Raw genomic sequence first — 26789 nt, forward strand, 5'->3', positions numbered from 1 at the left:
CGAACCTGGGTGCACGAATGGCAAAACATAATTTTTTCGGATGAATCCAGATTCTGTTTACAGCATGATGATGGTCGCATCCGTGTTTGGCGACATCGCGGTGAACGCACATTGGAAGAGTGTATTCGTCATCGCCATACTGGCGTATCACCGGGCGTAATTGTATGGGGTGTCATCGGTTACACGTCTCGGTCACCTCTTGTTCGCACTGCGGCACTTTGAACAGTGGACGTTATATTTCAGATGTGTTGCGACCCGTGGCTCTACCCTTCATTCTTCTCTACATTTCAGCAGGATAATGCACGACTGCATTTTGCAGGTCCTGTACGGTCCTTTCCGGGTACAGAAAATGTTCGACTGCTGCCCTGGCTAGCACATTCTCCAGATCTCTCACCAATTGAAAACGTCTGGTCAATGGTGGCTGAGCAACTGGCTCGTCACAATACTCCAGTCACTAATCTTGATGAACTGTGGATCGTGCTGAAGCTGCATGGGCAGCTGTACCTGTACACGCCATCCAAGCTCTGACTCAAGGGCCAGGCGTATCAAGGCTGTTATTACGGCCAGAGGTGGCTGTTCTGGATACTGATTTTCAGGATCTATGCACCCAAATTGCGTGAAAATGTAATCACATGTTAGTTCTAGTAAAATATATTTGTCCAATGAATACCCATTTATCATCTGCATTTCTTCGTGCTGTAGCAATTGTAACGGCCGGTAGTGTACTTAAATTTGTGTATTCACAAATGTGTGTCGCAAGCAAATGGCGACATGCAAGTAATCAATGTCATTCGGTATACGCAATTTCAATGCAAACAAAATTAAACAGTTCATAGGTCACTGCTGTAGCGTTTGTATGACGGCTAGGCTTCCACTACTGCCGCGGCTAGGACGTGCGGCTCATCGTATAGATGTCACTCCAGTCGTGGTGCCGGGTTCGTCAGCGTACTGTTGGCTGACGTCAGCTCACAGCTCTTCCGTTCTTCATCGTCGTGCCCGGCACTTGCCGTTACGCTGTAACAAACACAAAGGCATTAACAATATTGCACAGGAACTGTGGGGCGGCGAAGAAGTTGTCGAATGAGTTGTTTGAATGTTCATTTCACGTAACAGACTATTGCCGATGCAACATATGTGGGACGGCGAAGAAGTCGTTGTTTAATGTTGAATGAAAGTTGAACATTGCCACCTTAAATCACGCGAGCCTGGCAACTAATTTGGTGGCCAGTCAGAAAGCGAAGGGAAACTTACTGACCTTAGTTCCCAGTCTGCACGGCCACATTCCTGTACAGCCCAGCTAAACGAAAAATATCCATAGTTCTTCACGGGATTAGGGCTGCTTCAATAAAATTTAAAGTTCCAAACAAGATTTTATTATCTTAAAGGCTCACACAAATTACTCGAAACTTCTGAAAATGCTAAAGACATTAAATATTGTTAATTCAGCCAACCGTTTAATAGTTCAGAGGCGACTTCTACAGCAAGTTCCTCCCGAATAGTTCATTACTCTAACTAACGGTGCTCTATTAATAGTTCGCAATAATGTTAAAAAAAAAAGATTAATGCTCGCCTTAAAAGTGGAGTTAGTCACCACTTGCCACGCGGAATTATACTTCACACGGACGGCACAATAACAGTTTGTTACCGAAGTCTAAACGATCCAGGACGGTGTACAGTCCTCGCGATTTTCAATGTCCGTTTACATTGCTAAGTACGCGCATGTCACAGCCCGCTATGACGTCACCCGAGGCGAGGCGCGATCGGACGTTAAGCTCGCGTGGACTAGGCGTTGGTCTAATGCGGAGTGAGCTTACTACTGCCTCTGCCGCTCTTTTTATATAGCTCCGGCGCGTACCGCCAAGAGAGCATCTGTTCTTTTCGTTCTTATGCAGATGCCTGCAGCCTTCAAATGATCGCTATCTCAGGCACATAATCTTAAATATCACATTTAATAATAGCTTTACAAACTTCTCAATTTTTGTATACATACATCTGAGCAGTACAGAAGCACGTAGAAAATCTCAGCCCGCTAAAATTAAAACTTTACTCTCTAGAATTTTTACAATGGAACTAACGGTAGATTGTTACCTCTGAACCATAGCTTTATCAAGACTTGTATCAGCTGTTAATTATGCTACAAGACTAAAACTTGGTGTAGCTTTGTTAATTGTCCTATCTGATCATTGGTCTTAAAGAATTTGTTTTATCATTAAAATTTAAAGTACTTAATCTATAATGCTTATGTACATTTTACTCACAAAAGTAGTTTTTACTAAATTACTAAAAAACTAGAAGAGGTAACTGATTGTGGTATTTCCATTATTATTATTAGGGTGAACTGAAGCATCCTACCAATTTTCAATATTGTAGCTCTATTATTTCGCGCCTCTGATTTTTCCGAAAAACGCGGATTCTGGAGTCAATTTTAGTTTTATGGTTTTGGAAACCAGCACCACTCATTAATGACTTCTTACTGCACCTTCTCACCAAATTTTGGCTTCCTAGCGTCATTATTTAGCGCCTCCTATTTTTCTTTCAAAACGTGAATTTTACGTAAACTACTAATTTTATAACATTAAGATTTGTTACCTGAAACATAATTACATAGAACTATACTTTAACAAAGTTTTACACACAAATCTTAATTTTTACTTTTATGTTAAATGTGATGCAATACTATATGCAGGCGCGTTACGATGACGTGACGCTACTAGCAGTGAACTAGGGTAAGTCCCGTGCACTCGCTCGCCTCTGTATCTTATACATGATACAGCGCTTGCTTTGCTTCATCACCCCCTTTTTAATTTTCGTGAAAATCTATTTTTGAACAAAATTAAATTTCTAAAAGAACAAACAAGCGATGGATTACTTTAGTATACCTCTTTCAACTTAAGTTGCTTCTTCTTAGGAAATTCCTTATTACTACATACACAAAATAACCATACTCATATACACATAGAAAACCTAGTACAGAAGACATTCACAAATTATTTACATACATTTACATGGAAATATAAATTTTTCAATGGTTACAAAATAGTTATTTTTTTTTTTAAATCAGTCTCTTCCTGAAAAAGAAAATACACACGACTTTTATCACTGCAACGCACTCACATTTTTCTTTTACTATAATACTCGGCACTGTGGTGGGTGTCCTATTGTAACACTCATTTAATTTCACTGATTGACAAAATTGTGGGAGGAAATTGTATTCACTGTGGTTTGCGTCTCTACTTCCAATCTCCCTACCGCTTGTTGTCAGTCATTCATGCAGCCTGCATGTCCCTGAGAAACAGACAATACAGTCTAAGTTTCTGTTTTCAACTTATATCTAAGGTAGGACAAAGTACATTTTATAGTTTATATTCTGGCACTATTTTACTAATTGTGAAGTTGTCAGAAAGACATTTAGCACTAAGTCGTATCTGATACAATAGCTCCTACTTTCTTCTTTCATAAATAATCTTTTAGGTTCCTAAATAGTGAAAATTCTTTTAGCAAATTAATATATTAAGATCTTGCTTCAACTTAGAAAATTGAGTAACCTTTTAGTTTTAATGTACTCTGGCTTAATTATCGTATGGATTAGTTCATCAAAGAAGTCATTTGCTGACCAGCACTTTGCTTTATTGTATGAATTACTAAAGAAATTAGTTATTTTCAGTATACCGATTCCAAATTTCTGCATTTTCCAATATTTGTGTGTTTCTGTTGTCTGTGTAACTATTTATTTGCCTCAAGCAAGATTTAGCGTTTTTCACCATTTCACGAGACGTGAGGGAATTATTCTTTAATCCTACATCATTTACTTCAATTTACTTACTTCACTTCTTCACCTTATTCATTTTCTCCCTTTTCTTCCAGATTCAAAAATACTTCATTCCTCCACTTCTTTCTCCCTTTTCCTTTTGTCAGCCTATTGACGTCCTGTTTCTATATATTTGGTGCGATCCTCACACCACTTCCACACATCTCCATTTATTTAATTCTAAAACGCCATTGCTTGCCTCTATGAGCATTACCTTCTTACGCTGTTTTCCTTCAGACAACCTTATTTCTAGCAACATACTACCTTCTGCATAATCTCATGGATTATTCATATTCATACCGTACTTCGTATACTGCAAAGTGTCTCTCTTAGTTGTAGTTTCTAACCCTTTACAATTACATGAAATATTTTAATTTATTTATTTTAGCCATGTTTGCCTCTTATTGGTACTCAGACTTATGTTTTGCCATTCACTAGGTAGATCCTTACTAAGAATACTTAAAACCTAATAGCATATATACAACATGAAGACATATGTGATTCTTACCTGTTATGATAGACCAGAAGAAGGGAATGAAACTTGAAAAGGAAATAAAGTTTCACCCAGCTGGGACTGCACGGTACGCCAAACCGTGTATCCGCCAAAGAGTGGCAGACTCCCTACAGTAATTAATTACTGTTAATTTTAAATTCCTTTAGATCCACAATATTTCTTAGACCTAGTTCTCTCTTACTCTTTGGATATTCCAAACGATAGGCATTTGCATGAGGTTTACTTACTATTCTAAATAGTCCATGATATACATGCATAAACTTTTTAGTTTCTGCAGAAATTTTCTTTGATTTTTCTTTTGTTTTGACCAGCACTAGCTCATTCTCACTGAAAACCAAATTTTCCTGCAAGTATCCTTTATTCTTTATTACTCTAATAGGCAGTTCCCAAGTTTCATTATTACCGCCTATATGACTTCCTATAAAAGACTCTCTTATCACTTTAGAGTCAGGTAAAGTTAAAATTAAGTTGTTCTGATCAAAATTGATCTTTCCCTGGTACTTTGATAAGAAATCAGTACCAATCAACATATCAACACTTAAGACTAGCACAATCAAACAAGGATGATCTATTACTACGTCATTTATACCAATGGGTATCAAAGCTTCGTGTTGAACTGGTCTAGAGACTTTTCCAGTAGCACCTATAATCTTTAAGCCACTTACTTTCATAACTGTTAACTTCTCTTTATTGGGTATGGTGTCAAAAAATGTTTGTGATAAAGCACTTGCTTCACTGCCACTGTCAAGCAGACAACGCACAGTGACTCCTGATATGTTTACTTTGATAACAGGGTGAGTTATTTTACATTGAACAGGTTGCTCACACACCTCGTCTAATAAATCTCGTTCTATGTTCTTCCAGCTAAAGTAATTCTGATCAGTTGCAATTACATTTACATTTACATCCTGGGGCTCATCATGCTCTATAATCTTAGCTGCTTTCTCTAATCTGTCCACTAACTTTAAATCGAAGCATCTGACGACTTTTTCTACTTTTGTTTGCTGCACATTAGCCAAACTATCCTCTACCTCTGAGCAACTGCGTCCCTGCGCAATATTGCTGTTCATAAGAATGTCATCACCTTCAACCATTTGTGGCACGTTTACACAGCTACTAGATTCTTTCACCTCGTTACTATTTCTACCCCCTTCATTCATCATTTCCTCCTCTCTAAAGTTTTGCAGTACTGATTCTACTTCTGCTACTTCTACTTCAGCTTTTAGATTGCCATTTTCATCGAAGATGTAAGCTTTTACTTCATCATTATTCCCATCAGACTCAAACCCATTATCTATTTCTTCCCCATTATCTACCTTGAGTTCCTGTTCTTCCTTGACCCATTTTTCTAGTGTATCCAAAATACTATCCACTATTTTGTGAAAGTGGCTTAACACATCACTGGTATTATCTGTATTTATTTCGTCATCCATGTTGTCTGTCTGTGTTTCCGTTACTGGCTGTGTTACTGTTACCGCCTGGTGAGCGCCAGTTTCCTCATAGACGGGATTTAGTTTCCCACACGCGGCCTGTTGTGTTCATCTGTGACACCACTAGATATAGTAGCATCATGACTCCCTTCTTGTCTTAATGGCATAGTATTTACTTCTCCACTTTCGTCATAGTAGTTGTTACGAAAGCGTGGTGAGTATCTACCCCCTCTTCCTCTGCCACGGCTTTGGTTTCGATAGTTTGTTTTGGTGTGCCTAACTTCCATATTTCTAACGTTCACGTTTCCATTATTTTGTACGTGATTGTTAGAAGATTTGTTATTCTGCTGCACCTGCTCCTCAGCAGCAGCTACTCTTTCCACTCTTTCCAGATATTCAATAAATTTGTCTATATTATCTCTAGGGGCGGAAATGATCCTCTTCTGCCAGTACCACGGCAGCTTACCTTCTAAACCCATAATGATCATATCTGGCTTCATCTTTTCTGTCAAATGTGACAGTCTTGAAACCCACTTCCTAGCGAAATCCTTTACTGATTCACGCCCTGGGAAAAACTTCTTACCACTCCAGAATTCCCTTAACACATCATTTTGTTTGTTATGTGACCAGTATTCGTTAAGAAATGCAGACTGAAATTCAGATAAAGTTTTACATTTGATCATTACATCCGCTGACCATCGCAAAGCATCACCTGACAAATGACTTCTTATAAATGAAATTTTTTCTCTTTCTGACCAAGTGTTGGGGAGAACATCCTCAAAGTCATTCCAAAATTCAAGAGGGTGAATGTACTTATCAGGATCAAAGCGCAAAAACTGTCGACACCCTATAAAAGCGGCGTCAACTGAAGTCACATGCTGTACAGTAGAATGACTAGAATTAACAGAGGTTACTCTATTTTCTAGGTTAGCAATGTTAGTATTTAATTCCTCTACTTGTGACTCTACTGCTTCTATCCTGGCAGAACATCTTTGTTCCACTGCACCACGAATTTCGGTACAGGTTTCTTTTACTTTCTCAATGTTTTTCTGACAAGTATCTACTTTAATTTGTACCTCTTTAACTTTGTCAGAGCAAAGTTTGGACTCGTTGCTCAATCTTTCGGACAACCTCACTTCCAAAAGTTCATCTGCCTCTTGATAATTTTTTTTAATTTGATCTATTTCACATTTGAAAGTACTATGCATTTTAGTTAACTGTTGCCCTACTTTTACTTGAGTGTCATGATGAATAGCATCTATCTTATAATTCAAACTATTCCATTTTGATTGCAGTTCTTCTTTTAGTTCTTTATTACTAACCTCAATTTTATTCTCCAACTTTTTATTACTATTTTCAATTTTAGCCTCAATTTTATTTTGGTTTGATTCGAGTTTGGCAAACAGTATTTGCATCCAATCCGGAGCTTCTACCTTGATACTTTGTATCTCTTGACTTGACTGAGCTGGAGATATATTGAGCTCAGTTTCACTACCTGACAAAGTTAGCAACTCTACTGGCTCCCTTTTGACTTCTATTTCACTTATTGATTGCATCCCTGCACTCTCATTTAAATTAAAGTCATAATTTACTGGTGACAAATTACGTTCTAGTTCAATATTTGAGGGATTAATGGAACCATCCTCATTAAACTCAATTCCTGATCCTGAGGATTCTTGGTCAGAGACCGGTTCCCTTCTGAAATGTACACTACTTTCCATATCTTTTAGTTTGTTAGCAGCAGTTAATAAATATTTTAAAAGTCTTTGACTTAACTTAAATGCTTGATTTCGACGAATGATGTCGTCGCGGTGTACCAGCAATCGTGACGCGACGCGTCGCGACGTATTGAAGGCAGCAGCAGCAGCTGTAGCGTCGAGTACCGCCACAGGAATCACCTACTGCAATAGCTCCAGGGGGGGGGGGGGGGGGGGGGGGGGCAGCAAGGCACCGTTGACCGCTCGGCGCAGCCGGCAGCTGTCTCGCAGATCAGCGCAGCTCCGCGATGACGCACCGTCTTCCTTTAGTCTCAGCGCCGTCGGCAGCCGCGATCCAGCATCGTCGCCTTCCTCACCATCGTCACTAACCAACGTACAGCGGTAGACACTTATTGTTTATACACTACACCCGCCTTTACTGGTAACACTGTTCCCACACTAGTTCAATTCAGTGTCCTGTTATTGCCTATCGAGTTCGTTAATTTATACCAATCGCTTTCACACATCGAGCACTTTTATTTGCTTTTAATTCAGTTTTCCCGGCCGATAAGCACCATATGTGGGGCGGCGAAGAAGTTGTCGAATGAGTTGTTTGAATGTTCATTTCACGTAACAGACTATTGCCGATGCAACATATGTGGGACGGCGAAGAAGTCGTTGTTTAATGTTGAATGAAAGTTGAACATTGCCACCTTAAATCACGCGAGCCTGGCAACTAATTTGGTGGCCAGTCAGAAAGCGAAGGGAAACTTACTGACCTTAGTTCCCAGTCTGCACGGCCACATTCCTGTACAGCCCAACTAAACGAAAAATATCCATAGTTCTTCACGGGATTAGGGCTGCTTCAATAAAATTTAAAGTTCCAAACAAGATTTTATTATCTTAAAGGCTCACACAAATTACTCGAAACTTCTGAAAATGCTAAAGACATTAAATATTGTTAATTCAGCCAACCGTTTAATAGTTCAGAGGCGACTTCTACAGCAAGTTCCTCCCGAATAGTTCATTACTCTAACTAACGGTGCTCTATTAATAGTTCGCAATAATGTTAAAAAAAAAAGATTAATGCTCGCCTTAAAAGTGGAGTTAGTCACCACTTGCCACGCGGAATTATACTTCACACGGACGGCACAATAACAGTTTGTTACCGAAGTCTAAACGATCCAGGACGGTGTACAGTCCTCGCGATTTTCAATGTCCGTTTACATTGCTAAGTACGCGCATGTCACAGCCCGCTATGACGTCACCCGAGGCGAGGCGCGATCGGACGTTAAGCTCGCGTGGACTAGGCGTTGGTCTAATGCGGAGTGAGCTTACTACTGCCTCTGCCGCTCTTTTTATATAGCTCCGGCGCGTACCGCCAAGAGAGCATCTGTTCTTTTCGTTCTTATGCAGATGCCTGCAGCCTTCAAATGATCGCTATCTCAGGCACATAATCTTAAATATCACATTTAATAATAGCTTTACAAACTTCTCAATTTTTGTATACATACATCTGAGCAGTACAGAAGCACGTAGAAAATCTCAGCCCGCTAAAATTAAAACTTTACTCTCTAGAATTTTTACAATGGAACTAACGGTAGATTGTTACCTCTGAACCATAGCTTTATCAAGACTTGTATCAGCTGTTAATTATGCTACAAGACTAAAACTTGGTGTAGCTTTGTTAATTGTCCTATCTGATCATTGGTCTTAAAGAATTTGTTTTATCATTAAAATTTAAAGTACTTAATCTATAATGCTTATGTACATTTTACTCACAAAAGTAGTTTTTACTAAATTACTAAAAAACTAGAAGAGGTAACTGATTGTGGTATTTCCATTATTATTATTAGGGTGAACTGAAGCATCCTACCAATTTTCAATATTGTAGCTCTATTATTTCGCGCCTCTGATTTTTCCGAGAAACGCGGATTCTGGAGTCAATTTTAGTTTTATGGTTTTGGAAACCAGCACCACTCATTAATGACTTCTTACTGCACCTTCTCACCAAATTTTGGCTTCCTAGCATCATTATTTAGCGCCTCCTATTTTTCTTTCAAAACGTGAATTTTACGTAAACTACTAATTTTATAACATTAAGATTTGTTGCCTGAAACATTATTACATAGAACTATACTTTAACAAAGTTTTACACACAAATCTTAATTTTTACTTTTATGTTAAATGTGGTGCAATACTATATGCAGGCGCGTTACGATGACGTGACGCTACTAGCAGTGAACTAGTGTAAGTCCCGTGCACTCGCTCGCCTCTGTATCTTATACATGATACAGCGCTTGCTTTGCTTCAGAACACCCGATGTGCGAACTGAGTACAGTAATGCAAAATTGAAGATATAGTCATCCATTTGAACTTTTCTGCTTTGAATTATGGCTCGCAGTACTCCTACGCATTGCGCATTGAATGCAAACGTCGCACGAATGATGGTATGACTTCATCACATTTTCTAATTTTTGGGAGTTCTTTAATATCTAGAATAACTCATGTCATCTCTTGAATCGGAAAAAACCATTTTATGACGATTTCTCTGATAAAACTCCATCTAACCATGGCACAAATATTTCTAACGGCCTACGCTGCATTCACGCCTCTACTAAACGCAAAGCGGACGACGTGTCGCAAATGTTAGACTTTCTTCCACTTGTGACTAGTTTGTAACACTTAAACCATTAAATATGCAAAATTCAAGACATAACGGCAAGCTAAATCTTGAATGTAAAGTACAAAGCGATAATTATTAAATACACTTATACTAATCTTCTCGCCATTAAGCCTAACATAAACGTTTAGAATTTACATGGAAGAGCAGTTGAATGGAATGGATAGTGTCTTGAAAAGGGCATATAAGATGAACATCAACAAAAGCAAGACGAGGATAATGGAATGTAGTCGAATTAAGTCGGGCGATGCTGAGGGAATTAGATTAGGAAATGAGACACTTGAAGTAGTAAAGGAGCATTGCTAATTGGGGAGCAAAATAACTGATGATGGTCCAAGTAGAGAGGATATAAAATGTAGACTGGCAATGGTTTCGAAATGTGGTGCTACAGAATAATGCTGAAGATTAGATGGGTAGATCACATAACTAATGAGGTATTGACTAGAAACGGGGAGAAGACAAATTTGTGGCACAACTTTACTAGAAGAAGGGATCGGTTGGTAGGACATGGCCTGAGGCATCAAGGGATCACCAATTTAGTATTTGAGGGCAGCGTGGAGGGTAAAAATCGTAGAGGGAGACCAAGAGATGAATACACTAAACAGATTCGGAAGGATGTAGGTTGCACTAGGTACTGGGAGATGAAGAAGCTTGCACAGGATAGAGTAGCATCAAACCAGTCTCTGGACTGAAGACCACAACAACAACACCATTCATCTTGTAGCTGTGATGGTAATTCGCACATTTCATTATTCCTCACGATATCTGCTGCAAAAGTAATGGCCACACCATTATTGTTACTGCATTGTGTCCAGTAGGTTTATTGAAGCTATTTCACGTGGAATATAAAATTACGACTCTAAACAATTTTGTGCTTGACAACATAAGAGCAGTAACGAGCCCAGTGAGTGCCGCACCAACATTACTTGATCGGATGGCGGCTGGCGTCAGGCGCCCCGTGTCTTGAACCGGTCACCAGTGGCCACAGCGTGCACCCGAGCAGAAATTGTTCTGATCTTGATACGGCCAGGAATTCTGTGGAAATCTTCCTCGAAGGTTCAGTATAACTGATAGGCTGAAAAGTGAACCAAATAGCCTTTGAATTTGGCCATCTGAGTGATACTTATAGCAAACTAACAATTCTGGGTTTAAAAAATTAATGCTAGTAGGTGACTCGAACTCGTGACTTCGCGTCTGTAGTGTACGAATTGCTGTCACTACGCCACATGTAGGTACAGTACTACATCAACATTGGAAAACAACACTCCCTCCAGAAACTTCTACAGCCTACAATATTGCCAGACTGTATAAATGGCTAGACTTCTGAAGAATCCTCAGGGACGGCCAGTTTTATTGGCACATTAAGTGAGCGACTCAGCTCTACTAACTGCAGTAACCAGCCGGCAGCCAAGATTTGTGTCATAAAGCTGTACCACCTCCTTTCAGTCAAAGCGACTTTAACAAATTTTGTACATACGGGGTGTTCAAAAAATCTCTCCGCAGTGGCGTATGATTGTTAGCCACGCGTGCCGTATGCTGCAGTGAATATATCGAAATGAAACTCAGTGAAATACAAGTTATTAATTTATTCACATTGAAAGTGTCCCCCTGTTGTTGAACACACAATTCAATTCGTCTAGTCATGTTTCCAAACACAAGGTGTAATTTCTTCTGTAACAGAAGCACTGAAAGTTGATACTGCAGTTTTTAATTCATCGATGGATTTTGGACGGTTTTTATAGACAGTTGCTTTCGCGGCACCCCAGAAGGGAAAGCCAGGTGGTGTTAGGTCAGGCGATCGTGGAGGCCAAAGTCCCTGTGAAATTATGCGATCACAAAAAACATCACCAAGCAGTGACATTGATACTTGAGCTGTATGAGCGGTTGCACCATCTTGTTGAAAATAACCGTTCAGTATTTCAATAATGTTCAAATGTGTGTGAAATCTTATGGGACTTAACTGATAAGGTCATCAGTCCCTAAGCTTATACACTACTTAACCTAAATTATCCTAAGGACAAACACGCACATACACACATGCCGGAGGGAGGACTCGAACCTCCGCCGGGACCAGCCGCACAGTCCATGACTGCAGCGCCCCAGACCGCTCGGATAATCCCGCGTGGCAGTATTTCACTTAACACAACTTCTTCTATGAGTGGATACAGAATATCACTGCAGTATCGTTGTGCGTTTATTGTTTCGTTGAAAAATATGGGACCCACAATCCGACGTCTAGAAATTGTAATCCAAACTCCTATTTTCACAGAAAGAAGTGGTTGCTCATGAATACACAATGGATTTGCAGTGTTCCCCATACGAGAATTTTGCGAGTTCATGTACTCGGATAAATGAAACGACGTCTCATCAGTGAAAAACGTTTCATTAAGAATATCCTTTCCATGTTGTTGAACGAAATTTTTGAACCATTGGCAATAATGCAGTCTCTTGCCATGATCGGTATTTTTCAGTTCTTGCACGACTGTATTTGAAAAGTTCTAATTTTTTCCTTCCACTTGAAGGGAAGTAACGCAGGCAGGCGAACAATCATACTGCACTACGGAGAGACTTTTTGAACATCCCGTAAAAATGGATTTTACATTGATTATTTAAGGAACCTGTATGACATGGTCACTTTAGTGCCCTATTTCAAGGGAAATATCATGTGTGATGTGGCTGCCTAAACGTGATTTTCGTCCCACATACTGCTACTGAATAACCGTTCTTATTCGTTTTCATCTAATTGTTGCTACCGCAGCTTCAATGGCTACCTCTCTGCTGTCCTGATTATCTTTGCAGGTTAGCTCCCGCATTCGATAAATGATGACTATTGTGATTTTTGTGACTTTACCGACCTGCTCGTTTACAGCATGGGAGTGGACGGACGAGCGTGTGTGCTGCGCGCCATATGTGAGGCCGCCGAGACGCCACTCCGCCAGGACTCGCTGCTCGCCGAGCTCAGCCACCTGCTGCTCACGTGAGTCCCTCCTCGTCCTGCTGAAATCGCTACACTGTCACGACATTGATGTTTCACATTAGACGTAATTACTCTTCTACTTGTATTTTACAACATTCAAATCAGAAACTAAAATTTGTAGCACAGTACCGTATAAGCGAAGACAACAAAACTGCACATGAAATATTCCGTTCTACTGCGAAAGCTCGCAAATATCTCTTCCTGACATCCTGTCAAATATATCTCAGTGTCAGCAAGAGCTTCGAAAGCACTTCCAACAACATTCCTGTAAATACCTAACTTTGCACGTATCCCTCCCTGTCAACCAGTATGTCCTGGTTTCACCTTTTCCGTCCTGCCACAAATGTGACTCAGTTCCCATTCCACCACTTCAACAATTGAAAAATGCCATCTTTGTGTCCCTCGGCCGTTCATCTACATTTATACTCCGTAAGCCACCTAACGGTGTGTGGCGGAGGGCATTTTACGTGCCACTGTCATTACCTCTCTTTCCTGTTCCAGTCGCGTATGGTTCGCGGGAAGAACGACTGCCGGAAAGAATCTGAGCGCGCTCGAATCTCTCTAATTTTACATTCGTGATCTCCTCAGAAGGTATAAGTAGGGGGAAACAATATATTCGATACCTCATCCAGAAACGCACCCTCTCGAAACCTGGACAGCAAGCTACACCTCGATGCAGAGCGCCTCTCTTGCAGAGTCTGCCACTTGAGTTTGCTAAACATCTCCGTAACACTATCACGCTTATCAAATAACCCTGTGACGAAACGCGCCGCTCTTATTTGGATCTTCTCTATCTCCTCCGTCAACCCGACCTGGTACGGATCCCACACTGATGAGCAATACTCAAGTATAGGTCGAACGAATGTTTTGTAAGCCACCTCCTTTGTTGATGGACTACATTTTCTAAGAACTCTCCCAATGAAACTCAACCTGGCACCCGCCTTACCAACAATTAATTTTATACGATCATTCCACTTCAAATCGTTCCGTACGCATACTCCCAGATATTTTTCAGAAGTAACTGCTACCAGTGTTTGTTCCGCTATCATATAATCATACAATAAAGGATCCTTCTTTCTATGTACTCGCAATACATTACATTTGTGTATGTTAAGGGTTAGTTGCCACTCCCTGCACCAAGTGCCTATCCGCTGCAGATCTTCCTGCATTTCGCTGCAATTTTCTAATGCTGCAACTTCTGTGTATACTACAGCATCATCAGCGAAAAGGCGCATGGAACTTCCGACACTATCTACTAGGTCATTTATATATATTGTGAAAAGCAATGGCCCCGTAACATTCCCCTGTGGCACGCCAGAGGCTACTTAAACGTCTGTAGACGTCTCTCCATTGAGAACAACATGCTGTGTTCTGTTTGCTAAAAACTCTTCAATCCAGCCACACAGCTGGTCTGATGTTCCATAGGATCTTACTTTGTTTATCAGGTGACAGTGCTGAGCTGTATCGAATGCCTTCCGGAAGTCAAGGAAAATGGCATCTACCTGGGAGCCTGTATCTAATATTTTCTGGGTCTCATGAACAAATAAAGCGAGTTGGGTCTCACACGATCGATGTTTCCGGAATCCATGTTGACTCCTACAGAGTGGATTCTGGGTTTCCAGAAATGACATGACACGCGAGCAAAAAACATGTTCTAAAATTCTGCAACAGATCTATCAGAGATATAGGCCTATAGTTTTTCGCATCTGCTCGACGACCCTTCTTGAAACCTGCAACTACTTGTGCTTTTTTCCAATCATTTGGAGCCTTCCGTTCCTCTAGAGACTTCCCGTACACGGCTCTTAGAAGGGGGGCAAGTTCTTTCGCGTACTCTGTGTAGAGTCGAATTGGTATCCCATCAGGTCCAGTGGACTTTCCTCTGTTGACTGATTTCAGTTGGTTTTCTATTCCTTCGACACTTATTTCGATGTCAGGCATTTTTTCGTTCGTGCGAGGATTTAGAGAAGGAACTGCAGTACGGTCTTCCTCTGTGAAACAGCTTTGGAAAAAGGTATTTAGTATTTCAGCTTTACGCATGTCATTCTCTGATTCAATTCCATTATCATCCCAGAGTGTCTGGATATGCTGTTTCGATCCACATACTGATTTAACGTAAGAACAGAATTTCCTAGGATTTTCTGTCAAGTCATTGAAGAGTATATGACTGTGTGTAACACTCCGATCTCCTTTTCAAATTATAGACTTCTAATGAAAAATCTTTACCTCAATGGATCCTTTATATCACCCGTCCATACCATATAACCATAAACCATCAGCTCCCGCATCTTACACCACACTGCAGGTGTAGAAATAGGCCCTGTCTTTTCTTTACTTCTGCACGCATCTTCTAGAGGAAGAAAGCATGAAGTGCTTGTATCAATAGAACTCACCCCGGAATTGCAAATGGTTGAAACCAAAGACAATATTGAAGAAGATGGGGAAGATTAAAGCAGCAATGTTGAAAATAGCTGACTAGGTGCTAGGGAAAAGTAAAGTATCAAACTGGAGTAGGGGTCTGAATAAAAGGGAATACAGAAATAGTTGATAATATTAAAGAAAAACAAAATGTTTAGAACACTTATTCACACGCACGAACAAATGAAACCTGGGAAAAATACAAACAGATAATAAATAAAACAAAGAATTTTAAAGAAAAGATACCATAGTGAATCCTAGGAAAGTTTCATTGCTAACATTGAACAGGACATTTGTAGAAGACATAATATAGTGTCTAAACGAAGCACAGAAATAAAATGGAAAAAGATGCAGCAAATACTAACATAACAGAAAATCAATGAACACATTGTTACAAAAATTTATGTTATGATGAAGATAGTGAAGAAAATTATTCCATAAAAATTAACAATAACTCTGTAGATCAAATATACAACAGAATTTAAAGCAACCTTAAATTAACAAAGAAATAGGAAAGCTACTGGCCTAGATGGCTTTAACGCTGAATTAACCAAATATATTTTAGAATTTTACTTCCTCCATATTTTAAATATGTGTTGGAAGAAATGTTCTGTACCAGAAGAATGGAATTCAGGTTGATAAGGTAACAAGACCTCTTTTGCGAAAAATATTTGAAATAAAAGGTTTTTCCATAAAGACTCTATATCTAAATACAAAAATAGTTATGAGTTCACATTAGAAAATATCAGATGAAATATTAATAAATCCCAATGTTCCACATGGCGCAGTCTCTAACCTATTTTATTTAATTAATATATTGACGACCTAGTTATGAAGTGGAAGGATGAAGTACATTTAGGAATTAAAATAGTATTTAGTATACCACTAAATACTCTGTTAGATGGTGCTGACCAGATAATTATTCAGGAAACAGAAGATTATTTACAAAGAGCAGTATACAGATTGAGCCAAAACGCAGTATATTACAACTTAACTATATCTGCATATAAAAGAAAGATAATGACTTTCAAAGGAAAGAATCCACCCATAGCGAAAAAAAAACAATAAATGAGAAAATCTTAGAACAAATATTCCGCTTCAATTATCTAGGATGTAATATTAGTTTTAACTATGACGGAGACACTGAGAAAAAGATTAATAAATATCAGGATATCTTCAGATCAGTTGGAATAAATTTGGAAAGAAAAACAAAAAAACACAAACGAAATTATATAAGGTTATTGTTGTACCTATTCTTGTGTATAGTTCCAAGTCATGCACAGTAACAAAAAACAAAATATCACGTGTGCGAGCAGCAGAGATGAAGCTCATGAGATATTTAATAAGCTGTAATGAAGTTGATAAAACAAGGAATGAAACAATAAGATCAGATTTAAAAATGACAAGATAGACGAGAACAGAGTGAAATGGAAGGATGATGTTGACAGAATGAAAGAAAACAGTGTACCTAAAACGATAATGAATTAGCAGCCGAATGAAAAAAAGAGAGCTAGGTAGATCTCATGAGAGATGGATGGATGGATGACAGATCGGGAAAGATGATTACAGCGCCTAATCCTTGGAAGAAATTGATGATGATTCATGGCAAAAAGTAATATAGCGACATAAGTTACTTAGGAATGAAATAAACAGGAAGCGCAGGGGAGATATGGAGGAAATATCTATAGGAAAACTGCGAAGAAATCGAAAAAAACGGTCGTCAGCAGTACTCATTCAAGAAACAGAGACGTCGAGCAAACCTTCGGTGAAATTAAAAGAAAGGGCGTCAACATTCTACTGCTAAACGCAATGAAGAAAGCGGATAGGCGGAGAAAGTGTACTAAAATTTTTACGGGGCCCTGAAATACCGAATATCATAAAAGGCCGAAGGCATAGGTAACACACCTTCGAAATTTCTAAAATCTATTCGGGCAAATGGCAACCAAACCAAGTTAGTTTGTAGTACATCTGAGTCTGGAGACTTTCGGAATAATACCGTCAACAACATTCTAAAAATAGCACGGAGAGATAAGTGCGAGAACTGTGGCACGATCAGATTAATATCTCATGGGTGCAAGTTGCTGACAGAATAATGTAAGGAGTAACGAATCTCCACTAGCTTTAGTATGAAATATGCAACTAATTATAACAAATGTATTTTAAATATAAACTGTTCGGTGAAGACCCAACAGTTGATGACAGTTGTATTACTAATTTACTATTGCAGAACCCAGTTTCAGTTGCAGGTGGCCCACATGACGGCTTCCAGGAATCACAAAAATTTGATTATCAATATTTCGCCGAATTATTGACCGACTTTAAAAACTTAAAGTGCTGTCATAACCTATTTACTGAGAGATGTAATCTTACGTTAAAAGTTTAACACAAGTATTACAGTGAAAAATGAAACGATCGAATGGCATTGATGGCCGGAGTCTCCAGCTCAGGAAGTTCGGCCGCCGAGTTGCAAGTCTTTGCCGCCACGTTGAACTACTTGCATATATAATACGATGAAATCATGGTGAGGCCAATACAACATTCACTCCCAGCTCGGAGAAAATCTGCAGCCCCACCGAGTATCGAACCCGTGCCCGCTGCATGACACTCAGGTAAAGGAGCCGATAGTATTTCACTAAGAAGTTGTATTCTAGTCTTAAGGGAGTGTAACTAACGCCACGCGGAGACGCGGATTTTATACATCCATTGTTTGAGAATAAGAGCTTATAGGGAATTCCAATAAACTTTTATACATCATATCAAACCGTTACCAAGTTTTTTCCTCGCTGACATCCCTCACGAAATGAAGAAAGTAGAGAACTATGTCGCTTTTTTTTTGTATATTTGGTCGTAACGTACATCACATGACATACGTAGAAGTTAGTTGTTGATCCTTTCACTTAGTTTTTTATTACACAGGCCAGACAGCTCTCTGATTGAACAAGCTGTTACCGTGCCGGCATCGCTTAATCCCTATCTGCTGCTCACGCAGTCAATCTTCGGCACCAGACATGAAGTTCTAACTTATTACTTCATTCCTAGCGACTCTGTTCGCAACACATGTTTCCAACAGTATCCACATATAGCAGTGAATGTACTTGCAAAATTAAAGCATTTCACGACAGACAATTCAGGCGATATGGTGTCATAAACATTGAGTTGAGCGAGAGACTAGCTTTTACGTAAAATGGAACGCCAATTACACAATCTGTATTCATCCAGTGTCTCGCAATTAGAGAACTTAGCGATTTCAAACAAACTTTAAGCACAATTTTACACATTTGCTAAACTGTTGTTGTTTACGTGCGTAAGGTTTGAATATTTAACGCTTCAACCACACAATTGGCCATAAAAACTGCTACACCAAGAAGAAATGCAGATGATAAACGGGTATTCATTGGACAAATATACTATACTAGAACTGATATATGATTACATTTTCACACAATTTGGCTGCATAGATCCTGAGAAATCAGTACCCAGAACAAGTACCTCTGGTCTTAATAACGGCCTTGATACGCCTGAGCATTGAGTCAAACAGAGCTTGGATGGCGTGTACAGGTACAGCTGCCCATGCAGCTTCAAAACGATACCACAGTTCATCAAGAGTAGTGACTGACGTATTGTGACGAGCCAGTTGCTCGGCCACCATTGACCAGACGTTTTAAATTGGTGAGAGATATGCAGATTGTGCTGGTCAGGGCAGCAGTCGAACATTTTCTGTATCCAGAAAGGACCGTACAGGACCTGCAACATGCGACCGTGCATAACCTGCTGAAATTTAGGGTTTCGCAGGGATCGAATGAAGGGTAGAGCCACGGGTCGTAACATCTGAAATATAAGGCCCACTGTTCAAAGTGCCTTTAATGCGAACAAGAGGTGACCGAGACGTGTAACCAATGGCACCCCATACCATCAGGCCGGGAGAATAGCCAGTATAGCGATGACGAATACACGCTTCCAAAGTGCGTTCACCGCGATGTCGCCAAACACGGATGCGACCATCCTGATGCTGTTAACAGGACCTAGTTGCATCCGAAAATGACGTTTTGTCATTCGTGCACCCAGGTTCGTCGTTGAGTACATCATCGCAGGCGCTCCTATCCGATGCAGCGTCAAGGGTAATCGCAGCCATGGTCTCCGAGCTGATAGTCCATTCTGCTGCAAACGTCGTCGAACTGTTCGTGCAGATGGTTGGTGTCTTGCAAACGTCCCCATCTGTTGATTTAGGGATCGACACGTGGCTTCTCGACCCGTTACAGCCATGCGGATAAGGTACCTCTCATCTCGACTCCAAGTGATACGAGGCCGTTGGGATATATCACGGCGTTCCGTATTACTCTCCTGAACCCACCGATTCCATATTCTGCTAACAGTCATTGGATCTCGACCAACGCGAGTAGCAATGTCACGATACGATAAACCGCAATCGCGATAGTCTACAATCCGTCCTTTATCAGAGTCGGAAACGTGATGGTACGCATTTCTCCTCCTTACACGAGGCATCACAACAACGTTTCACCAAGCAACGCCGGTCAGCTGCTGTTTGTGTATGAGAAATCGGTTGGAAACTTTCCTCATGTCAGCACGTTGTAAGTGTCGCCACCGGCGCCAAAGTTGTGTGAATGCTCTGAAAAGCTAATTATTCGCATAGCGCAGTATCTTCTCCCTGTCAAATTTCGCGTCTGTAGCAAGTCATCTCCGTGGTGTAGCAATTTTAATGGCCAGTAGCGTAATTTGTAAAGAAATCAGTCGTTTCAAGTTGTTTTACACATGAGCATTTGATTATTTAAAGGATTGAGGCCGTGTTGGTGTCTATTAAAATAACAGTTATATACGGATTTTGTTATACGCGCTCTCCTTACCCTGTCATAATTAAGTTCTTTCACGACCTACATCTTTATTTTCAAAGTCTTTAGTTGGTGCAGTTTACCTAAATTTATCTCTTTCGGAACCCGCTATGTCACGTTTCTACATCTGTAGATACATTTTTATGTATTATTATTATTTCTTTCTTATCTCGGCCGTTATGTCTGGTCAAAAGTAGAAAGTGACGCCGTCCTTGATCAAGCCTGACTTCCTTTTAACTTTACGGTATGTGTTATATTGCATTTAGGAACTTTCGGGTAATTGAACATGTATCAATAATTACGGATTTCTGTAGTTGTATATATAAGTTTGGATGTAGCTGCATTGCATTGATGTACTGGTGGATAGTGTGTGGTATGACTCCTGCAGTTGATAGTATAATTGGTATGATGTCAACTTTATCCTGATGCCACATATCCTTGACTTACTCAGTCAGTTGGATGTATTTTTCAATTTTTTCTCCTATTTACTTTTGTCTATTTGTTGTATTGGGTATGGATATTTCGATTAGTTGTGTGAATTTCTTCTGTTTATTGGTGATTATGATGTCAGGTTTGTTATGTGGTGTTGCTTTATCTGTTATAATGGTTCTGTTCCAGTATAATTTGTATTCATCATTCTCCAGTACATTTTATGGTGCATACTTGTATGTGGGAACGTGTTGTTTTATAAGTTTATATTGCAAGGCAAGCTGTTGATGTATTATTTTTGCTACATTGTCATGTCTTCTGGGGTGTTCTGTATTTACTAGTATTGTACATCCGCTTGTGATGTGATCTACTGTTTCTATTTGTTGTTTGCAAAGTCTGCATTTATCTGTTGTGGTGTTGGGATCTTTAATAATATGCTTGCTGTAATATCTGGTGTTTATTGTTTGATCCTGTATTGCAATCATGAACCCTTTCGTCTCACTGTATATATTGCCTTTTCTTAGCCATGTGTTGGATGCTCCTTGATCGATGTGTGGCTGTGTTAGATGATACGGGTGCTTGCCATGTAGTGTTTTCTTTTTCCAATTACTTTCTTCGTATCTGTTGATGTTATGTGATCTAAAGGGTTGTAGAAGTGGTTATGAAATTGCAGTAGTGTAGCCGATGTATTTATATGAGTGATTGCTTTGTGTATTTTTCTAGTTTCTGCTCGTTCTAGAAATAATTTTCTTAAATTGTCTACCTGTCCATAATGTAGGTTTTTTATGTCGATAAATCCCCTTCCTCCTACCTTTCTGCTTAATGTGAATCTTTCTGTTGCTGAATGTATGTGATGTATTCTATATTTGTGGCATTGTGATCGTGTAAGTGTATTGAGGGCTTCTAGGTCTGTGTTACTCCATTTCACTACTGCAAATGAATAGGTCAATATATGTATAGCATAATTATTTATAGCTTTTGTCTTGTTTCTTGCTGTCAATTCTGTTTTCAGCATTTTTGTTAGTCTTTGTCTATATTTTCCTTTTAGTTCTTCTTTAATATTTGTATTATCTATTCCTATTTTTTGTCTGTATCCTAGATATTTATAGGCATCTGTTTTTTCCATCGCTTCTATGCAGTCACTGTGGTTATCCAATATGTAATCTTCTTGTTTAGTGTGTTTTCCCTTGACTGTGCTATTTTTTTTACATTTGTCTGTTCCAAAAGCCATATTTATATCATTGCTGAATACTTCTGTTACCTTTAGTAATTGGTTGAGTTGTTGATTTGTTGCTGCCAGTAGGTTTAGATCATCCATGTATAGCAAATGTGTGATTTTGTGTGGGTATATTCCAGTAACATTGTATCCATAATTTGTATTATTTAGCATGTTGGATAGTGGGTTCAGAGCAAGGCAGAACCAGAAAGGACTTAATGAGTCCTTGGTATATTCCACGCTTAATCTGTATTGGCTGTGATGTGATATTATTTGAATTTGTTTGGATACTAAGTATGGTTTTTCCAAATTTTCATTACTATGTTTAGGAACTGTATCAATTTAGGATCTACTTTGTATATTTCCAATATTTGTAGCAACCATGAGTGGGGTACACTAACAAAAACTTTTCGGTAATCAATGTATGCGTAGTGTAGCGACCTTTGTTTAGTTTTAGTTTGACATGTTACCTCTGCATCTATTATCAGTTACTCTTTACATCCTCGTGCTCCTTTGCAACAGTCTTTTTGTTCTTCATTTATAATTTTGTTCTGTGTTGTATGTGTCATTAATTTCTGTGTAATGACTGAAGTTAATATTTTGTATATTGTTGGTAGGCATGTTATGGGGCGGTATTTAGCTGGGTTTGCTGTGACTGCTTGATCTTTAGGTTTCATATAAGGTATTCCATGTGTAAGTGTATCAGGGAATGTGTATGGGTCTGCAATGTAACTGTTAAATAATTTAGTTAGATGTGAATGTGTTGAGGTGAACTTCTTTAGCCATAAATTTGCTATTTTATCTTTTACAGGGTCTTTCCAGTTGTGAGTAGAATTAATTGCTTTGGTGACTTCATGCTGCAAAATTATCACTTCAGGCATTTGTGGTATCATCTTGTATGTGTCTGTTTCTGCTTCTATCCACCGTGCATGCCTGATATGTTGTACCGAGTTTGACCATATGTTGTTCCACAAGTGTTCCATGTCTGTTATGTTAGGTGGATTGTCTATTTTAATGTGTGTGTTATCTGTTGTCTGGTAAAATTTCTTTTGGTTTGTGTTGAATGTTTGGTTTTGTTTCCTTCTATTTTCACTTTTTTTGTATCTTCTAAGTCGTTTGGCCAATGCTTGTAATTTCTGCTTCTTTTCATCTAATTGCTCTATCGCTTCTTGTTGTGAGATTTTACCTAACCTTTTTTGTATTTTTGTCTGATATTTCTTTTCTTATAAATTGTGTTAGCTGTCCAATGTCTTTTCTCAGTTTTTCTATTCTGATCTGTAGCCTGTGTTGCCATGCTAGTTTTGTGGGTTTCATCTGTGTGTCGGTTGGTTCTGATCTCTGCCTAGTGTGTATATTTAGTGTAGTGAGTGCTCTTATATAAAACAGTAGTTGTAACTCTTCCATAGTTGTATTTTCATTTATTTTGTTGTGTATGATTGTGTTGATAGTTGTTATTGTTGTTTCGACTTGTGGGTTATTTGGTGGTCTATGCAAAATGGTCTAATGTCTGTATTTGTGTCTTTGTATTCTATATATGTCAGGTGAAATTTTTCTTCTATATCTAACATGTGTGTCACTTCGTGTTCTATTTGTACTTGTTCTGGTGGCAGTCTTAAGATTTCGTTTTCCTCTGATTGTTTAACTGATGCATGTTGTTCTTTGTTTGTTTACTCTGGGATGTGTGAGTCCATTACTGTATTTTCTTCTTCTTCTGATTGCACATTAGTTTGTTCCAGTATTTGTTGTACTTGTTGTTTGATGTTTTCTAATTTTGTCTGGGGTATCCTGTTATTTTTGATTATTACATGGATCTGATCAGCTAGTCGTTGTTCTGTTAAAAATTTTAATTCTGGGTATCTGGTAATAAATGTTGTGTATACTTGTGATCTGTATCCAGTTGTGTTGGTTCCTAGGGTTGTTGCTTGGTAATAACAGAACATGAGGTGTCGATTAACTTCATCTGACCATCTCATCCTCTGTCTTTGTTTTCCTACGAGGGTGGTTGCAGGAAGCATATCCTGCAAAACACCTCTATTTGGATTTAAATCATTTTCCAGTTGGCTAGCAGTGTCGTTACCATTGTGGACGGGCATAGGGTTCAAGCGTCGTCACCGACCATGTTGTGTCCTGAACCAACTAATCGAACTAAAAGGGGGGTTTGCCCTATTACTGGTTTGTTCTTTTCGTCGCCTTTTACGACTGGCAGAACATACCGGAGGCCTATTCTTTTCCCGGGCCTCCAAGGGGATTATTATTATTAACATCAGTTGTAGTAGCAATACCGCTAGTATTAACGTTATTGCTTCTTACGCCAGTACTGTAATTCACATATACACATTCAAATCATTTATAATTCTACAAATATCATTGTATTACTATTATTAAATTTATCGTCATTCCTCAAATAACTGATGTAAAAAGTTCTGTACTTTATCCAATGTAAGAGAGTGCATAAAGGACAAAATCTGATAAAGTTAAAAAATATATTGTTGTCCTACAAGTCTTATTTCATATATCAGCCTCCTTTCTGCTGCTTAGTAGTGTGTGTCATCATTTAAGTGTCCAGAAGTAGCAAATAAAAGAGCTACAGGGCAGTATTCTTACGCTGTGTGTTTCAGACCGTCGACGACGGATTCGGGCAGCAGTGAGGGGCGGCGCTACCTGGCAGCGGAGCACGCGGGGACGGCTGCCGGGGGTGGGGGTGGAGGTGGAGGCGAAGGCTGCGCCGCTCTGTACAGGGAGTGCGCTGCAAGCCCGCTCCACTACCTCACCGTGCTGACGTCATCGTAGGCGAGTCTCGTGCGCAAGTGCGAAAGGCAGTCAAGCTGAAGCTGCTGGTGCCTCGACTTACACCGTGCCTCATACCAGCCTCCAGTGATACTGTAGCTGTGTAATTGAGAAAACAGATGTAATTAAAACGAACGCAGAGATATCATGTTGCAATTCCTCATTACCTCGTTGATACTGCATGTTTCAATGCCAAGACTACTTAACCAAAACAATAAATAACATTGTAGGTATTACTACGGTTTGATAATGTTTAAAAAATACTATCGAGATGTCTGCATAAATTAACTTATTCTATGTGCAGATGAATTGAAAGAAAGCAGTGTGGTAAACAAGTGTGTTTAACTTTCTACGGAACACAGCACTCAAAATTCCGTAAGTACCATATAAGCACATGAGAAAAAAAAATTTCCACCCCCAGAAGACATCGCTACTGTCACGTAAAAATTCCATAGCCTTGAGAATGAACTCAGTTCGGCAAGGAAGAGAATTCACGACTTTCCTCAAGTAGGCAACATCCAGTTGAAGCCACCTCCTGGTCAACAGATCCAGTACGGCTACCAAATTATAGGAATGTTGAATGCTACGTTTTACCCACTGTTCCACATGGTTCCAAATAATTTCAGTCGTATTCAGACCGAATGATTTAGTGGACCAGCCAACATGATTCCAGAGTGATCGTGAAACGAAGAACGTACGAGTAACTATAGCTCATTCTTCATGACGACGTAGAAGAAAGAGCAACACTTGATCATCGAGAACGTTAAACTAAACAAAGTTGTTGAGGCTTTCGTGGTCAATTGTTGAAGTTTTAAAATATTGCTATGTAAGACATCAATAGTGCAAATGTTGCGCAAAATAATAATTTCAGATACTCGTCGTGTCCAGATCCCTTCTGCGAGTCACTTGAAACATCACATATAATAATTTTACATATTGAATGTATAAACTTTAGAGCACTAAGGCTGGAAAGAATATCTGGCGTAGTTAAATATAATTTTGATGTCTGATGTTTAGGTTAGATTAGTGATTAGGTTAGTGTTTTTTAGCGTCCCGTCGACAACGAGGTCATTAGAGACGGAGCACAAGCTCGGGTTAGGGAAGGATGGGGAAGGAAATCGGCCGTGCCCTTTCAAAGGAACCATCCCGGCATTTGCCTGAAACGATTTAGGCAAATCACGGAAAACCTAAATCAGATGGCTGGACACGGGATTGAACCGACGTCCTCCCGAATGCGAGTCCAATGTGATGTTTAGCAAAGGTGCTATTGCAATTTTACTTCAATAAACTTTACACCAAGCACTCTGTGCAATCGAGGTGTGGTTCCTATATTGCTTGACCATGAACCAACAAATTTCAGATTCTGTTGCCGCTGAATTGCAACAGAGCGTTTCCTTACACTAAATTATTCAATGCAGATTAAATTAAATGATTAAATCGAATGTCATTTCACAATATTCTTGATAGTGCGACGCACAGCACATTTAAGCATGAGCATAAAGTGCTCTTAAACACCTGCGGTCTGAGATTATGCAGGGTGTTTCAAAATATACGGGTTTTAAGGCTTTGTAGCACATATTACATTCACCTTAAAATTATAAATAATACACTAAATGAAAGAGAAACACAGATTTTCTTACAATTATTCAGTGTGGACACCGGTTGCACATCGAGTGGATAGGCGAGTTGTTCCGAAACCTTGATAAACGTGTCAGGAGTAGCTGTTCCAATAACACTGTTTCTAAAGTAGGATAGATCAACTGGTATCGGAGGCAAATACACATGATCGCGTCAGACCGTGTGTGAACGTGGAGGTGATGCATAAAATTCTGTGTCACCCGGTCCCTTGCGCCTAGTCCACCCGTCGGATACAACGTCGTCTAACCAGTCGCACCATATTGCTTCCAAATAAAGGTGTGTAGTTCAGCTTCTTGCAACTGAGGCACGGGCCACAGCTGTAGCACTTCAAGACAAGAAACATCGGTT

General features: G+C 39.4%; 1 protein-coding gene across 2 annotated transcripts in view; it reads left to right on the top strand.

Annotated features, from left to right (window-relative positions):
* The window catches only part of LOC126281779 (uncharacterized), a 99176-nt gene extending 74228 nt beyond the window's left edge, over positions 1–24948 (top strand). Inside the window, exons 4-5 of one of the 2 annotated variants that reach the window (XM_049980983.1) lie at positions 13002–13109; positions 24635–24948. In XM_049980983.1, the coding sequence (XP_049836940.1) occupies positions 13002–13109; positions 24635–24806 (280 nt within the window). In that variant the 3' untranslated portion in view covers positions 24807–24948. The remainder of the gene's footprint in view (positions 1–13001; positions 13110–24634) is intronic. The other variant, XM_049980985.1, reaches the window with a different exon arrangement.
* Positions 24949–26789: the final 1841 nt, after the last annotated feature.

The sequence above is a fragment of the Schistocerca gregaria genome, chromosome 7 (assembly GCF_023897955.1).
Source record: "Schistocerca gregaria isolate iqSchGreg1 chromosome 7, iqSchGreg1.2, whole genome shotgun sequence".
Classification (NCBI taxonomy): Eukaryota; Metazoa; Arthropoda; class Insecta; order Orthoptera; family Acrididae; genus Schistocerca; species Schistocerca gregaria.